The sequence below is a fragment of the Elephas maximus genome, chromosome 1 (genome assembly GCF_024166365.1).
Source record: "Elephas maximus indicus isolate mEleMax1 chromosome 1, mEleMax1 primary haplotype, whole genome shotgun sequence".
NCBI classification, from domain to species: Eukaryota; Metazoa; Chordata; class Mammalia; order Proboscidea; family Elephantidae; genus Elephas; species Elephas maximus.
In genome coordinates, this window is record NC_064819.1 from 27,881,847 (window position 1) to 27,900,170 (window position 18,324).

The window sequence follows — 18,324 nt, forward strand, 5'->3', positions numbered from 1 at the left end:
TAGAACTATCCCATAGAGTTTCCAAGGACCGCCTGGTGGATTCAAACTGCCAATCTTTTGGCTAGCAGCCATAGCACTTAACCACTACGCCACCAGTGTTTCCAATCTTTATTAGCCAACAAGGGTGGGATTTGAAGCCATGCGTTCACAGCACAATGGATTAGCAATCCATCGTCTTAATCACTTGGCCACCTTGTCAGGTTGAGGGCGGGGAGTGGTTTATAAAGTGGAAGGGGAAGGGACCAAAGTTGGAAGAACAGCTAGGAGGCTACTGCAACAGTCCTGCTGAGAGATGGTGAAGACCCACCAGATCTAGGCTGCAACAGTGCAGACAGAAAAGACAGGAGGGGAATTTAAAAACATGTGGTACATTCAGCAAGGAGCCCTGGTGGCACAACAGTTAAGCGTATGGCTGCTAACCAAAAAGTTGGTGGTTTAAACCCATCCAGTGGCTCCATGAGAGAAAGACCTGGCGATCCACTTGTCTAAAGATTACAGCCTAGAAAACCCTATTGGGGCAGCTCTACTGTGCCACATGGGTTGCTATGAGTCAGAATTGACTGGACGGCACCCAACAATAATAGTATACAGGGCGTGGCACACAGGCATCACATGAAACAATGCAAGGGCAGAGCATAGAAGTTACCAACCTGACTTGATAGTGAGGGCTCTGCCTGGGATGTGGTCATGGCTCATCTTTGTTTGGGGTTTGCATCATAATGAAAATGTCTTGCTTTTTACACTATTGTGAACTAAAAAAAAAAAGAAACCTTAAATTATGCTTTATACTTTATATGTAGCTGGCTTCAAAGGTTATCATGTCTCATGCCCTATTATACTTCATATTTTTATTTTTCTCTGGATATTTGGACCTTAAAGTGTAACTATTGAGACACTGAGGTGTCATGAAGTTATATGGAGTGAGCATTGTGATATGGAGTAAAAACCAAAAAAAAATTTTTTAAAAACCTGTTGCCAAACAAGTAGATTCCAACTCATAGCAACCCTATAGGACAGAGTAGAATCGCCCCACAGGGTTTCCGAGGAGTGACCGGTGCATTCAAACTGCTGACCTTTCAGTTAGCAGCTGAGCTCTTAACCACCGCATCACCAGGGCTCCTTGATATGGAGTAGGTGAACTCCTTACTCTCTGGTACTTCTGGTAATTTATTACCAGCTCAGTGACCCATTGAACATAAAGTTGGAAGAAAGGGGGGGGGACAACAAGGATATGGTTATTGTAGACATTAATTAAGAGACATCTGGAATAACAAAGGGGAAGGGTGGAAACTGGGACTTGCTTTCACTGTGTCTGAAGAGTTTATAAGCTATTCAGCTGGAGATGTAAGCAGGCAGTAAGGAATACGGGTCTAAATTTCAGAGGAACGTGCAGATGTAGAAACATTGACTTGAAACCCATCAGGGCTTAGGTGGTCTGAAGGCATGAAAGTGGATGATATCATCTAACAGAAGTTCACAGAAAAGAAAAGACACCAAGAACTGAACAAGGGAAATAACAGGCATAGACTGTATGGACAGAAAAAGACAAAAAAAGGGAAACACGAAAGACAAAAAAAAGTCAGAAACTCAAGAAAAGAAGTACTTCAGAATCCAAGGAAGGAAAAATTTCAAGAGGGATGAAGAGAAGAGGCCAGTTGAATGTGTCCAGGCCATAAATTCCCCAAGGACGAGGACCAAGTCTCTACTGTCAGCTCTGAGGGAAGATCTGGAAGCAGGTCCCACGCTTGTGTTTAACGTCTCTTGTACCTCTCTCCCTCTTTCTCAAGACTCCTCCTTCCGTCCAAGAAGGGCTTTTATCGCTTTTCTGGGAGACAGAAAATGGCCCAGAGTCTGCATCCTTTCTTTTCCATGGCTTAGAGTAAAAATTATACACCCAGTTCTCAAGGTTTTGCTTCCTTGAAACCTGCAAATCTTTTTAAAAATTGTTCTTATTTTCCTTTTATTGAAGTAAAATTTACGTAACATAAAATTAGTTATTTTAAAGTGAACAACTTAGTGCCATTTAGTACATTCACAATGCTGTGCAACTACCATGTCTATCTAATTCCAAAACATTTCCATCACCCCAAACAAAAACAACATACCTGTTAAGGAGTTGTTCCCACCCTCCTCCTCCCCCGCAACCCCTGGCAACCAGCAATCTGCTTTCTGTCTGTATGGATTTACCTGTTCTGGATATTTCATATAAAAGTGCTTGTTGGCCATTTGTATATCTTTGGAGAAATGTCTCTCCAAGTCATTTGCTCAATTTTTTTCTTTTTGTTGAGTTGTGAGAGTTCTTTATATATCCAAGATACTAGACACCTATCAGTTATATTATTCTTAAATATTTTATACCATTTTGTAGCTTGTCTTTTCACTTTCTTGATAATGTCCTTTGATATACAAAACTTTTTTTTTTTTTTATGAAGGCAAATTTGTCTTTTTTTTTCTTTCTTTCATTGCTTATGCTTCTGGTGTCATATCTAAGAATTCGTTTTCAAATCCAAGGCCATAAAGATTCATCTCTATATTTTCTTTCAAAAGTTTTATAGTTTTAGTGCTTATATTTAGGTTGTTGATCCACTTGGAGTTATTTTTTGTATATGGTGTGAGGTAGGTGTCCAACTTTATTCTTCTGTATATGAATATTCAGTTGTTTCAGCACCATTTGTTGAAGAGACTATTTTTTTCTCCATTGATTTGTCTTGGCACTCTTGTTGAAAGTAAATTGGCCATGGATGTATGAGCTTATTTCTGGATTCTCAATTCTATCCCATTAGTCTGTATGTCCATCCTTAGGCCAGTACCACACTGGTTTGATTACTGTAGGGTTGTAGTAAGTTTTGAAATCAGAAAGGTAAAACCTCCAACTTTGTTCTTCTTTGTCAATATTGTTTTGGCCATTTGGAGCCACTTCCAATTCCATATGAACTTGAGGATCATCTCTTCCATTTCTTCACAAAAAAGGCTCTTGGAATTTTGGTAGAAATTGCACTGAATCTGTATATAGCTTTGGGTAGTATTGCCATGTCAAAAATATTGTCTTCCAGTCTATGAGCATGAGATGTCTTTCCTTTTCTTTAGGTCTTCTTGAAATTTCAGCACAATTTTACAGTTTTCAGTATAAAAGTCTTTCACTTGCTTAGTTAAATTTATTCCTATGTATTTTGTTTGAATGCTATTATAAATGGAATTGTTTTCTTAATTTCCCTTCTGGATAGTTCATTGTAGTGTATAAAAACATAATTGATTGTGTGTTGATCTTATTCCCTATAACTCTGCTGAATTCATTTATTAGCTCTAAAAGGGTTTTGTCTGTGTGTTTTGTTTTGTTTGTTTTGTTTTGTGTGTGTGTATGTGTTCTTTGGGATTTCCTAAATACAGGACCATGTCATCTGAAATAAAGATAGTTTTACTTCTTCCTTTTCAATTCAGATGCCTCATTTCTTTTCTTGTCTAATTTCTCTGGCTGAATCTCCCAGTACGATGCTGAAGAGCAGCAGTGAAAGTGGGCATCCTTATCTTGTTCTTCATCTTAGAGGGAAAGCTTTCAATCTTTCAGCATTGAGTATGATGTTAACTGTGGGTTTTTCATAAATGTTCTTTATCAAGTTGAGGAATTTCTCTTCTATTCCTAGTTATCATGAAAGGATATTGGATTTTGTGAAATGATTTTTCTGCATTGATTGAGATGATTATCTGTGTGTTTTACCCGTTTTTTCTATTAATGTAGTGTAATATGTTGATTGATTTTCTTATGTTGATCCACTCTTGCATTCCTGGGATAAATCCCACTATTTATGAATCTTTTATTTTCATCACAAACTCTGACTCTTCAAACAAAAGTCTGTGTTTCTAAACTTTGGTTTCTGCTTTGCTCTTTCAAAAGCCAAAACAGTATCTAGCATTTGCCTATAAGAATGGATTCTCCAACTTCAATGGTTGAGGATCCACAGGGTCATGAGAACTCCTAGGGATGAAAAATACATCAGATAAAATTTCAATAATGGTATCCTCCTATACGTACATGTAAAGGAGCCCTGGTGGCACAGTGGTGAAGATCTACAGCTGCTAACCAAAAGCTCAGCAGTTCAAATTCACCAACCATTCCTTGGAAACCCTGTGGGGCAGTTGTACTCTGTCCTATAGGGTCTCTATGAGTCAGAATCAACTCTACGACAATGGGTTTTTTTGTTTTGTTTTGGGGGGGAAGGTTCTGGCAAGAGTGAGAATAGCTCAGAGTTGGGAATCAGGAGCCTTAGAATTAGAGTGTTTCCAGTAACTCATAGAATAACCTTCAACAAATCAATTTCCTTCTCTGAGACTTGGTTTTTCAGCTGTAAAATGAGAGGGATAGGCTAGGTGATTTCCAAGGGTCTGCTCAGTTGTACAAGTCCGTGTCTCCATGAATCCAGTGTAGTAGAAACAGAGTATGGAGCAAGCATATACTTGTTATGGGGATCTTCAACCATACAAGTTCTTGGAGAAGGGCTTTTCTGAGGAGAAAGAACATGAGGATTGTTTATTACTAAGGACTATTTCATTTGCAAGTGACAGAAAACCAACCAACCAGCTTAAGGAAAAACAAGAGAATTTATAGACTCACATAACTGACAAATCCATACCAAAAGCCTTCAGATGAGCTTAAACCAAGGAGCTCAAACCTGAGGATACAATCTCTCTCCCTTTATTCCCCATCTTTCAGCTCCACTTTTCTCTGGTAGTAGTGTCTTTCTCAGCAAAGTCTCCGTGAAGTAATTGTCTGAAGTTATGTGTTTATAGCCAGCAGATTAGCAACTCAAACAGAGAAAGACTTTCTTTTTTTTTTTCTAATACATTGAGCAAAATTCCCAAATCAAGCTTTCATCGTCTTGGCCACATTCACATTTCCATCTCCCAATGATTGCTGTAACCAGGGGGTAGAGGTTTTAATTAGCCAGGTCTGGGTCATATTCCTACTCCTAGAACTACAAATGAGGTCAGCCCAACTCATACGGCATGGATTAAAAGCGGAGAAAGTGTAGATCCCAAAGAAAAATTGAAGTGCAGTTACTGGAAGGGACATTGGATGCTGAGAGATCAAAAATAACAGATGTTCCTAACAGAGGATGAGGAGATGGTAGCTCTGACAAAGGACAAGATGGAACCCAGAGTTTGACCTGTCCCTCCCTCCCCTGGCTGCAGTGTGTGGGCTCCCCAAGGTCTCCCGGAAGCTGATGGCCAGGATCTTCAATGGACGCCAGGTCCAGAAGGGCACCACGCCCTGGATTGCCATGCTCGCACACCCAGGAGGACAGCCCTTCTGTGGAGGCTCCCTTATAGGTAAGGAGGTAGAAGGGGTGGGGGACGCTAAGGGACTAGACCCTATTCCTGGAGATTGACCAAGATGTCTTCGTTGAGAATCACTGCCCACACCAGTATCAGCCCAGAAGCATAGTGTGGTAGAAAAACCCTTGACTGGAACCAAGAGAAATGGGTATTCCTGTCTTAGCCAGTTCATCAATCAACAAACACCTACCTACGTCTGGTCAGTTTCTGACACTGGGGAGGACTAATTCAAGGAGTCAGAGCCTCAAACATGAATTATAACACAAGGCACTTACATATGGTTCAAGGGCAAGGTGGTCCAGGGCTGTGGGACCAGGAAGAACTAAGAAACTCCCCCTGAGAAGTCAGGGAAGGTAGATTTACAAAGACCTTGAATGTCGTGCTTAGGAATTTAAATTTTTTTCTGAATGCTACTGCAGGTTTATAAGCGTGTTCTGGAAAGTTCTTTCCAGAGGCAGCATGGATCAAAAAAAGTGTGAATCAGAGGCCAGGAGTTCAGTGAGGTGGCTATTGCAACAGTGAGGAAAGAAGTTATCAGCCTTAGAACAAGCATGGGTGGGAGGAGGGGGAAAATAAGGAGGCAGACTCAAAAACATTTGGAAATAGGACTCAGAACTTTGCGACGGATTGAATGTGGGTGGAAGCGGGAAGCGCAAGCAAAAGGAATGGCTAATGGCTCTTCCTGCCACCTGCCGGCTTTGTGATCTTATGCCTTTTGGAGCCTCGATATCCATCTCTGAAATGAGCAGTTGGTCCAGATGATCTCAGGTCCCATTGCAGCTCTGCCATCCTAAAAATAAGGAATAGCAATCCAGAGTCCCAGACCAGTTTCTGATCGGATGCCTACACAGAGGAAGAAGGCTTGGGTCAGCCCACCTCCATCTGGGCAGTTCTGGGCTGCCCGCATGCCTCTCACTCAATACACCCTCTGCCAGGGAGCGGTCAGGTGTGAACAGCTCCATGTCAGGGATACCCCTGGGAGGTCCAGCCCTGGGCTAGGGCTGCAGCCAGGCCACCCAGAAAATACGTGAAGCAGCAACCAGATGTAAGCCCTCTTCTGCAAGGAATTGATGCTTATATTCCCACAAACACAAAGATAAACCTCTTCACTCTACAGAGGGAGCCTCTCAAAGAGACAAGGAGAGTGAATGAAGGTGTTAAAGGAGGGAGGTGTGGGGAGATGGGGCTGAGCGCAATCCAGTGGAGAGCAGGGCAGGAGAGAGGACCAAGAAAGAGAAGGAAAGGAAGATAAAGAGTGGGAGAGGGACAGAGGCAGAATTAGAAAGACCAAGACAGAGAGGACAAAAAAGACAGAGAGAGAATAGAGAAATCAAAGACCCCTAGAAAATGAAAGAGGAGGAATTGAAGAGAGAATAAGAAAAAAATAAAAGGAATCAGAGGAAGAGAGACTGGTAGGGCAGGAGAGACCCGAGAGTGGCGAAAGAGGAAAGACAGAAAGGGAGGGAGGAGGCTGCGAGGAAGAGATGGGAAAAGAAAAGGAAGTCCACTTCATCAGACGTTGTGGGTTTTGTTAGAAGGCAAGTAAGAGACAGATTATGTGCCCACAGTTTTAAGAATTAAATTAGTTTTCTTAAGACTTGACCTTGAAAGTTCCACAATGTTCAACACTGATTTGTATTTATTGCATGTTTATTCCCTAGTATGTTTCAAAAGGTGTTTAAAACCTACCCCTCTACCCTCCGCCAGGCTGAAATTTCCCACACACTTCACCCTCCCCACAGCTCTCCTAATTTATAATCTCTCTCCTCCTTCTTTTGTTCAGTCTTGTAGAGGCAGGGAAGGGGTAGGGGAGGGCAGAGGATCCAGGAGGGGAGCTGAGGAACAGCAAAAGGAGGGAAAGCACCACTTACAATGACCACTCTGAGGCCTGGGTAGAGGGAGACGGGCTCAGAGACTCAGTATTTACAGAGCTGGGAGGAGAACCTGAGACTCTGGACTCCCCATGGCACAAATCTGGGTTCATCTAAATAGCCCAGAGCCTTGCCCTGAGGAGGCTCTCCTAACCTGGGTCCCTCCCCCACCCACTTGGAAAAACCTGGCTAGGGACAGGGATCAGAAATGCCTGAGGAGTGGAGATGGCTTAGGTGGAGGCTTACCCAGAACCATGCAGCCAAAAGACATAGCTGCTCCTTAGAGGGCCAATGGGAGCCTGGAATTCCTGCTCCAGGAGGGTACCTCTGCCCTGGACTCTGAACTTTGACCTGATGCCCCATCCCAAAGCCCTAGTGCCTTTCTTTCTGCTTGGCTCACCCTCTGGGCTCAGCTACCTAACAGCTTGCCATCTCCTGAATGATGAGCTGACGTCTGAGCCTATATTAAGCCATGGCCAAGACTGACAGATGGACTTGTCCATCTAGGGGAAGAAGACAGCTAAAATACAAGAAATGCAGTAGACTGGCCATCAGGAGACCCAGGATCTGGCCCTGGCCCTGCCACTAACCTGCTGGGTGGCCCTGGACATCCTTGCTTTCCTGCAGGCCTGAGGGTCCACGTCTATAAAATGAGAGGTGGATCAGAGTGGTGGTTCTCAGCCCCAGCAGCAGCAGAATCACCTGGGAAACTTTTAAAATCTATTTGTACCTGAGTCCCACCCCCATGACTTAAGTGGTTTAAGACACTGATTTTTTTTAATTTCCCCAGGTGATTCTAACGTACAGCCAGAGCTGAGAAGCACCATGCTAGAGCAGCGATTCTCAAACCTCAATGTGTATAGGAATCACTTGGGGAGCTTGTTAAAACCCAGGCTCTGGTTCAGAAGGTTTGCGATACGGGGCCTGAGAGCCTACATTTCTCACAAGCTCCCATGTGATGCTGATGCTGCTGGTCCATGGACCACACTTTGAGTAGCAAGGTCTGAGAGGCAGCCAGTGAGCACAAAGATTTTTCATGGAAACTCCGGGGCTGTGTGGAGCTCACCAAACCCAGGAGTTTAAGGGAGCCCTGAATCCTCTTTAACAGGCTTATTCTTGGCCTGGTTTGGAACAGGGAGATGAAATCATATTTCCACTCCTCATCTTCAGAATAGGATCATGTAAGTGTTGGATTTGAGACCATGAAATGCAGTGGAGAGGAATGTGGGCATCTGCAGGGTCTTGAGGATGCTCTGGAATACTCTGAAGGCCATACCTGGAGACAAGGTGAAGCAGGACGGGGCAGTGCAGGATGGAAATGTGTGCGTGCGTGTGTGTGCGTGCGTGTGTGTTCTGTTCTATAGGCACCAACTGGATTGTGACCGCTGCTCACTGCCTGCACCAGCTACTTGACCCAGAGAACCAAATCCTACATGACTCAGACTTGATCAGACCTTCTGACTTCAAAATCATTTTGGGTGAGTGAAGTGAAAGCTGATTCCTGAAGACAGTCAAGGTCCTAGGGAACGGGTTACCACTACTGTCATTTTCCAAGGCATATCCACTCCCTCACTCATACTCTCACTCGCACATCACAGCAGGAAGCCAGTATAAAAAGGAGCCCAGGGACCTGAGTTCAATTCTAAGATTTCAGATAATGTGACCATAAACAAGTCACTCAAGTCTAGACCTCGGTTTTCACGACGATAAAATGAACAGCCCAGTCAAGATAATTTCCAAAGACCCTTTTATTCAGGTTTCTGTGAAAACATTGTTTCAAGTGGATCATACACACGAAATCAAGGCTTTAATTCTCCTTCATAAAAGCAAGAGCATCAGCTGATTCAATTCAGTTCAGTACACATTTATCTACTGGCACTATTCCAGAGTCTAAGGACAGGAGTATAAATAAGATCATCTGGTTTCTGCTCAAGGAGCTTACAGTCCAATAAAGGAGTAAAAGAACAGAGACCTCTGATAAAGCCAAGAAGTAGTAAGATCTGTAAGAGAAAAACAGATAAAGTGCCATGGGAGTTCATAAGGGAAAGACTTCTAACTGAAGGATCTAGCTCAAGAATCTGAGAGGCTTCATGGAGGAGGCAGGATATGAACCAGGCATTGAAGTGTGACTAGAAGGTTTGACATTTGGCAACAGGCACAGAAATGAGCATTACAAGGTAGAGGCATCAGCTCACGAGGAAAGACAGAGGTGGGAACCCATGAGAATACATAGGGAATGGCAGGTAGGGTGGGGTGATTATGGGAAAAAGTGGGTGAAGGGCAGTGAAAGAGGTAAAATTGGGCACATGGGTTCAATGGGACAGGGGGCTGACAGGGAACAAGGTGTGACATTTTCTCCCATTGCCCCCATGCCTCACATGTCTTCTTCTTGCCCAGGCAAGCATTGGAGGCTCCAGTCAGATGAAAACGAACAGCATCTCATGGTGAAACGCATCATTCTCCACCCCCTGTATAGCCCCACCACATTTGAGAATGACGTAGGTCTGGTGGAGCTGTTGAAGAGCCCGATGCTGAATGACTTTGTGATGCCCATCTGTCTACCAGAGGGGCCCCCTGAGGAAGGTACTACCCCCACCCCACCTCTGCAGGGCAGCTGGTGCCTCAGCAGGGAGTTTTCCTGCTCATTCAGTTCTTCCCCAGAGTTGGTGAGGCTCTGGTGTCAACACAGCTTGTAGCTGAATAACTGAGCCAGTAGACCGTGTCTGCATAATTCCCTAGCTGCCTCCCCTAAAACAGCTAAGTCAGAGCTGGTTCCAAAGCCACAAAGTGATGATAAGCAGGTAGCAAACAGGCAAACCTAAGTACTATTTAAACTAGGGCCCAGATGGGAAAACAGAAAGCGTATTAGTTATTTTAACAGAAAGAATTCAATATTGGGTATTGAAGGACTTAATAAGTAAAAGGAGACTGCTTTGGTAATAACTGCAAGAAGAAATCACCCACCGCTAGGGCCAGAGGGGAACCTGGTGGCGTGGTAGTTAAGAGATTGGCTGCTAACAAAAAGTCTGCAGTTTGAATCCACCAGCCACCCCTTGGAAATCCTATGGGGCAGTTCCTATGAGTCGGAATCAGCTTGATGGCAATAGGTTTCTTTTAGGTTAGGGCTGGGAGAACAAAGGGAAGAGGTTGTAGTTATAGAACCTAGAAGCTTGTAAAAGGGGGCCTGTAGAGCTGGAACTTAGATGTCTGCAGAAGAGGTCCGGTATAGATGAAACCACAGAAAATAACTGGGAGCTGGGGTGAAGAATCACTCCTGGGGTGATGGCAACAGTGGCAGCCAGCCTTCCGGTCTCCCTGAAAGTGCCCATGTTTTCAGGAAACCAGCTGGCAAGGCAGAACTGCCATTTCAAAGTCCCATCTCCAGCATCACAAAACAGAGTATACAAGAGCAGGTTTGGAGCTGAGGGATAACAACCAGCACAGGTTCAAATCCCAGTGCTGCCATTTCCTAACTGGATGACCTTGAGAAAGTTACTTAACCTCACTGAGCCTCAATCCCCTTACCTCTAAACTGTAGTAACTCCCATGGGGGGTTATGATGTGTAAATGAGATAATATTTAAACATATCCAACATGAAGTAAAAGTCCAACCCATGCCAATCTGCTTCCATTTCACTGTGTTCTAAATTCAGTGATGGCATATCACAATCCACTTCCTGTAGTTCAAAGTTGATGTAAAAAATGACCAGGATGGAATCAGAGAAGTATTTAGGGGGACTAAGCCAACAGGAAGGCACAGGTATAGCAGGCTCTGATTCAATGGACGTCACATGCCTACTACAGGCCTGCTGCTTCACATTCATTAACTTATTTACCACACATAAAAGCGTTGTGAAGTGGTTGGTATTACAGCCCCATTTTAAAGATAAGAAAATTGAGGCTCAGCAACATAAAAGGACTTACCCAAGGTACAGATTGTAAGATGCAGATCTAGGGCTAAACCCAAGATCTAGGGCTAGCATATAGGTTTTCAACTTTAACCCCAGTGCTGTTTTCAGTACCCAGGCTCTTTTTCCAATGAGAAAAAAAAAAAAAAATGTTCTACAAGCACTCAATCCATTTCCACATCACCCCTCAGATTTTCTTACTTCATAGACTTCTAGAAAGCAGAGCTGAGAGGAGAGACTTAAAGGATACCAAGTCCAGCCTCTTCATTTTATGGGTAGGGAAACTGAAGCTCAGAAGACGAGGAGAGAGGGCTTGCTAAAGGCAGCATGGCTTATCGTTGACTAGGCTGAACTGTTTCTTTATTAGCCTTCATCGAGTGAGCATCCACTATGTGCCAGCACTATTGTAGACAGGGTGATACAGCCATGAACAAGATAGACGAGATTACTGCTCTCATGGAGCCTAGGTTCCATGCTAGTTAGGGGTGGGAGAGAATAGACACCTAATATATAATCCAGATAATTTCTCCTGGAATCAAGTACCCCAAGATCTTTTGCAGGTAACCTCCAACCCAGCAGTCTTCCTCCCCCACCATGCTGCCTTTATTTGAGGGGAAAATCCATCCCTTCCTACATAGGCAGAATATGACGGAGCTCCAAGATGTAACCCCCTGAAAGCCCCACAGGCAGCCTCCCTGCTTTCATCACGTCTTCTCTCCTCCAGGGGCCATGGTCATCGTCAGTGGCTGGGGAAAGCAGTTCTTGCAAAGATTCCCAGACACCCTGATGGAGGTGAAGTTTAATTTATAGCCTATGAATAGTGGGCCTCCTGCCCAGTACTGGATCTTCCTGCTCCATACTGCCCCTCAGGAATTTGGAGGCTTGGGTGGGGGACAGCAACACCAGGGGCCCTGCCTCACCTCCAAAGCTCACCACAACTTTGAACATCAGCAACATTGATCTGTTTACTCTACGTGTCATGGGACTCGTGTCTGTAAACAGTGTTCAATGTTACTGGAGGTTTATGAAAGTCTCATCTATGGAAATTCTGCCAGAAAACAGCAGGTTTGGACATCCTAAACGGACATGATCCATCTGTACACCATGAGGACTCTCTGGCCCCTTAGCCAAGAATGGGCGAGGCTTTTGTGAGAGGCAGTCTTTCAGTAATGAACTTGACTATGACATTTACAATTCCACATTCTGTATCATTTCAGAAAAGAACGCTGAACTAGGAATCAGGATCCCTCGAACCATGTCCTGGCTCGTACCAACTTGCTGGGTGACCTCAAGTCATTTAGCCTCTTTTTTTTTAGGCCCTGGTAGCATAGTGGTTAAGTGCTATGGCTGCTAATCAAAAGGTCAGTGGTTCGATTCCACCAGCGCTCCTTGGAAACGGCATGGGGCAGTTCTACTCTGCCCTGTAGGGTCACTATGAGTCAGAATTGACTTGATGACAATGGGTGATAATGGATAAGGCCATAGTATCTCAAGCTGCAAAGTCAGGGAGGCAACTCCAGATGTTCTCTAAGCTTCCCGACTCTAATATCAGGTTCTGTGACTGACACAGTTGATTTTCGAACTCTTCTACATGGTATTTTAACATTCTTTAAAATTTTGGATTTGCAACAACCATCCATTCCTTCATTCACTAACTCCTAGGTGTTTATTTGGTGCCTCACATCTGCCAGACATTGTACTAGCTACTAGAGGCACTAGGGTGTAAAAGGACAGATTTGGTCCCTGGCCTCCTTGGGCTTAGAGTCAAGTGAGAGAGACCGAAAGTAATTATCAATGTCATAAATGTGATAAAGGAGAACTTCAAGATGCTTTGGATCTTGGGATTCCAGGTGGGCTTCCCAGAGGAAGTAACACTTACGTGGTAACTGATCAATGAATAGAGGTTAATGAGGCGATAGACAAGTTGCTGAGGATATGTCTTCTCATCCTGACTTCCTCTTCTGACTTATCTGGGGAAGGCCATGGCCCAAGAGGGTTTTGGATGGCCACTGGTGCCCTCCCAGCAAGGGCCAACAGGAGTTTTTGGGGACACGTTTGTTCTTGGTTTGGCTGAATGAGAGGTACACATTTCCTCTTCCTTCCGAACGTTATTCCAACATTTACCCCCAAACTGAATCAAGAACAAAAATAATCACACCTTATATTTCGGTATCAATTCACCACCTCAACCCCCCAAAATATTCCCTGAGTACTGTGTTCCAAGCTATGCAAAGCAGAAATGGACGAGATACTGACCCAGTGTCTAAAAGCTCACACTTCAAGGAGAGCGGGCAGCGCAAGTAAACGCTTGCTGCAAAGCAAGCAGTGATGACCCTTAAGTTACCTAATGTTTACACAGTTTGTCACTTACAAAGCACTCATTCGTCTCTTCTTTGTACAGCAACTCCGCGTGACTGTCATGTCAAATATTGTGACTTCCATATTCCAGACAAGGAAAAAGTCACAGAGATCTAAAAGACAGAGTGATTAAGTCCCACATCCAAAGTTCACAGCCAGTAATGGTAGGGAGTGGTGGAAAAGAAGACTAACCATGGCTTTGGCCTACATTGCCATATTTGAAATAGTGCATGTGCTAGGCAAGTACTAGTTACCTCCATTTGACAGACGAGAGAACTGAAGCCCAGAGCAGGCAAGTAACTTGCCCAAGGTCACATAGCAAGTCCATGGCCAAGACTGTACCAGAACTTCGACAGCCTGATTCTCCATTCAGCGCTCCTTCACCAGCATCATAGGGTAGTTTCTGAGCTAAGTCTAAGGAAGACCCTTGCTGCTTCATCCAGGAAGGTGGTGGGGGGGGCCAACTCCAGGGGTGTCAGAACAGCAGGGGTCCTCAGCCTGGGGTAGGGGCCAACAATGGCCTTGTGTTCCAGATCGAAATCCCTATTGTTGATCACCGCACTTGCCAGGACGCCTATGCTCAACTGAGGAAGAACGTGACCGCGGACATGATCTGTGCTGGGGAAAAGGAGGGTAAGTCAAGAGGCTGCAGAGGGGTGAGAGAAGACAGGGGCACCCCAGCCCAGGAACCGGTGCGGAGCCAGGCAGTGGGAGGGGAGGAGGCCCCAGAGTCTGGTAAACTGTCGGGAGAGGCGAGGAGGGAGGAGGAAGAGGAAGGACTTGGGTGGGGCGGGGCTTCCATTGGAGAAGCGGGGCCAGAGAGCGGGAAGGAGGACTCAGCGGAGGGCGTAAAGCTCTTGACTGTACTCTTAGAAGTTCTGTAGTTCAACGCACATCACTTCTATCATTCCCTTCCGCAAGTCCCACTTTTCCCCTCTGAAAAGAGAGAGGCCTAAAGGGCGCTAAAATTTCAATTTCAGCTCTGAGAAGGTCTGACCTAGAACAGCTCTAAGCCCAGGTTTGGGTTAAACGGTCTGCTGCGCCCTCTAGTGCTCAACTCGCTGAACTACAAATCAGACTTGGGGAGAAAGAGGTCTCCTTAGACTTTAGTGCTGGGGGAGTGGGCACACTTTAATTATTCTGCATCTCTTATTCATCTAGGGGGGAAGGATGCCTGTGCGGGTGACTCTGGAGGCCCCATGGTGACTCTGGATAAGGAGAGAGGCCAGTGGTACCTGGTGGGCACGGTGTCCTGGGGCGATGACTGTGGGAAGAAAGATCGCTATGGAGTGTACTCCTACATTCACCATAACAAGAACTGGATCCAGATGGTCACTGGGGTGAGGAATTGAACTCAGCTCCTCAGCCCCCGCACCACCTGTCCGTGGTCAGTCAGCAGCAGAGAATAACTGATGCAAGAGACCCTTCCTTCCTCTGCCCCTCACCCTTCGCAGCCACCCCCCCCCTTCAGCCCATTCATTACTTGACCATAAAGGACACACCTCTGTCCCCTCTTCACTCTCTTTAAAAAGGCAGAGGACCTGAGTGGTCAGAGCGCAAGACTGAATCCAGGCTCCATCACTCACTGGCTTTGCAACACTGGGCCGGTGACTTCACCTCTTTGAACCTCAGTGACCTCATGCATAAAATGGAAATGGCATACCTTACCTACCTCATAAACTGTGATGAGGATGAAATCAATTATAGTACTTAACACAGTGCATGGTATAAACTAAGTGCTCAACAAATGTGACTTAGCAGGAGACCAATGGGTCCACCAGGCAGACAAAGTTCTCTGACAAACCCCTCACTGGGTCTCAGGGCTGATTTGTGATACACCCTTTCCCTCAGCCTTGACCATCTCCATCTGCCCCAAAATGCTCTATGCTTCTTTGCTATCATCCACCTTTCCAAACCCCAGCAACCCCCATAAAAAGTTAAAAGAGATGAGGTTCTATGGTGTAACCCATAGCAATGTAGTTATGAACCCGAGCTAGATACCAAATTGTGAATGTTCCTGAGAGAAGCAGGGGCAGGAAGGGAGATGGAATGATGCAATGGGAAATCAGATGCCTGGTTGTAGCTCTTCCCCCCAGCTCCCTGCATGAACCTAGACAAGGTCCTTCCTTTTTGTCTCAGAGCATCTTTCCAGCTCTGACAGTATCAGAGCCAATGAAGCCTTTTTTGTCCTGCTGAGGTTGAGTTAAAGCCAAAGCAATCAGAAAGTGAATTACATAAGTTCAGAAGAGTTTTGATGTAGACAAAATGCTGCAAATGCTGCAACACCCACCCTCATCCACCACACCCAGGTTTCTAAGGTCAAGGCCCAAGCAAAGTGCTACCCAAGGGGTCTCTCCCTACTGCTGAGTACAGCATCTGCTCTGGGCCCTGGCCTCCTTCCCTTCCTGGGAACCTGAACTGGATAAGATAGACAGAGACCTCAGGCCCCTGCACCATCCCCTTTGCTAAGTCCACAGACGGCACCAAAGAGCTATTCCCCTGCTTCCCTCCCCATACACTCCTTCCTCACCCTGAACTCCCTAGCCCTGCAAAGTCATAAGAGTTTCCCAAGAAGAATGCCTCTCCCACCCAAGAGCCCCCTCTTCTCTCAAGAAACTTCCAAAGACCTCATCCCCTCCATAACCGCGAGATGTAAGCCCTCCGAGAGATCAGAAGCCCGTGCCCCTATGTTCAGCTCTTTCAAAATTGGTCTTCATGAGGGATTTCAGCTCTTGGTCTGCACTGCAGCTGCTGGGGTCATTTTGGGTGTTTTGCTGAAAGAAGAAGATAATGGTCAACGAGAACTTACAGACACTGAGCCATAGGCTGAACACTCAGGGACTACAATTCATATCCTGCCTCTGTGCTAACTGATCCTTGGTTCCATGCTCTGTGCTTTGTTGTTGATTCTGTGAAGGGAAGATGGCAATGGTACCCAACTCCATCAGACACTTGTCAAGAAGGCAGAGCACTATTTTAGACACCCAAGAAGAATCATGATGCAAAGTTTTAGAATTGCCCCCAAAGTAGTCTAAGACACCATACCTTCCTATTCCACAGCATAGCCCAAGCATCCCTATGTGCCAGGCTGTACTGGCTGCCACCAAGATAAAAAGAACATAATTTGTGATTTCTAGGAGTTCCTAATATAAGAAATGACACAGGCACAAGTGACTACCATGCAACAGAATGAACCCTGCCAGGCGCCATGTGATGGAGAAGCGTGGAGGCGGAAGAGAAACCATTCTGGTATGGAGGTGCGATGGGGAGTGGGGGGTTCCAGGAAGAGTTCCTGGAGGAGACAGTGTTGGAGCTGAGCCTTAAAGGAGGAGTTAAGGAAGATGGGCATTTCAAGGGGGAGACTAAGAAAGGATCTTCCAGATGAAGGGAGAAAAGAGTAAATGTCTACCCAAGCTTTCCTCGGATGACACTAGATCCTCCTGGAAGAATGACATGTCCAGTAGACCAGCGCTCTGGTTCTGGGGACAGATACAGCATCGGCACTACCTAAAAGAGCCTCCCTCCCTAAAGTCAGACAACTGAACAGGACTCGAAACAGCCTCAGAATTTGTGTGCAAACACTGGCTTCAGGCTGGACCCAGGTTATTCTGTTTATTCCTCAGTTACTACTTCAGCCTTACTCTGAGGCAATGTCTAGATGGGCCATAGAACCTGTGCTTGCCCTTGATCTACAAGCATTTATTATGTATTCCAGCCTCTGCACTGGTGCTAAGGTCCAAGAGACTCAAATATCTTGCAGAATCACAGAAGCAGAGGGTAGGAGTGTCTATTAGGACCACCTTGTCTAATTATGACCTCATTCCTGAACCTTTTTAATGATGGAAAACTCATTACCTCCAGAAGCAGGCCATCCTAGCTTTAAAATAAGCTGCCTCTTAGAAAGGCTTCTATCCAACCAAATTCCATCTCCCTAGAATGTAGGTTGTGTAGCTGAAACTCTGAGTCCGTTACAACAAATGTTGTTGTTAGTGATAATGATCACACCTGGATTTCACTAGCAGCAGAAGCTGTTGTTCTGGGGAACTACACATTTGTCTCAATAAACATCTGCATTGAGTCAAAGCTCCTCGCTTGGCTTGAATGTTTTTCATGCTCTGATGATTCTGGTGAGTTGTGTTTTCATTTATCAAAATTTTGCTGTATTCAATTAGAACCATCATACCATGAAGACAGAAAGAGAGAATGTAATGGGAAGATTGTATTAGAGATACAAAAGCGTGTCTTAGGTTTTTCAGGTCAGTTCTGATTAAATATCCAGTCCTATTATTCCTGTGGAACCCTGGTGGCACGTGGTTAAAAGCTCGGCTGCTAACCAAAAGGTGAGCAGTTCGAATCCACCAGCCACTCCTTGGAAACCCTATGGGGCAGTTCTATCTGTCCTATAGGGTCATTTTGGACTGGAATTGGCTCAATGGCAAGGGGTTTGGCTTTGGTTTTTTAGTTAATAATAACGTATTAATATTGCACTAACAATAAAGTATCACAGTTTATTAATGGTGACAAATGTACCATACTAATATGTTAATGATAGAAGAAATTGGGTGCGGCGTATATGAGAACTTTCTGTAATATAGTCACAATTTTTCTGTAAACCTAAAACTGTTCTAAAACTGAAAGTTTATTAAAAAAAAAAAATGTGGCCCAGATTGCTCAGCTAGCAGATGGGGGAACCAAGATTTGAAACCAGTCCTGATGGACTATGGAGCCCAAGCTATTAACTCCTAGGCCAGTGGTTCTCAAACTTGGCTGTGCACAGGGATCACCTGGGTCCTACCCTCCAGTGATTCAAATATAATCAGTCTGGAGTAAGGCCTGAGAATGAGGGAGGTTTCAAT

The 18,324-nt window shown here is 45.0% G+C and overlaps 1 protein-coding gene across 1 annotated transcript in view; it reads left to right on the top strand.

Moving 5' to 3' along the window:
* Positions 1–14,939, top strand: part of MASP1 (MBL associated serine protease 1) — a 76,346-nt gene extending 61,407 nt beyond the window's left edge. Inside the window, exons 11-16 of the mRNA XM_049880544.1 lie at positions 5,188–5,325; positions 8,567–8,680; positions 9,600–9,785; positions 11,835–11,902; positions 14,002–14,101; positions 14,630–14,939. Of these exons, the coding sequence (XP_049736501.1) occupies positions 5,188–5,325; positions 8,567–8,680; positions 9,600–9,785; positions 11,835–11,902; positions 14,002–14,101; positions 14,630–14,820 (797 nt within the window). The 3' untranslated portion in view covers positions 14,821–14,939. The remainder of the gene's footprint in view (positions 1–5,187; positions 5,326–8,566; positions 8,681–9,599; positions 9,786–11,834; positions 11,903–14,001; positions 14,102–14,629) is intronic.
* The last annotated feature ends 3,385 nt before the right edge of the window (positions 14,940–18,324 follow it).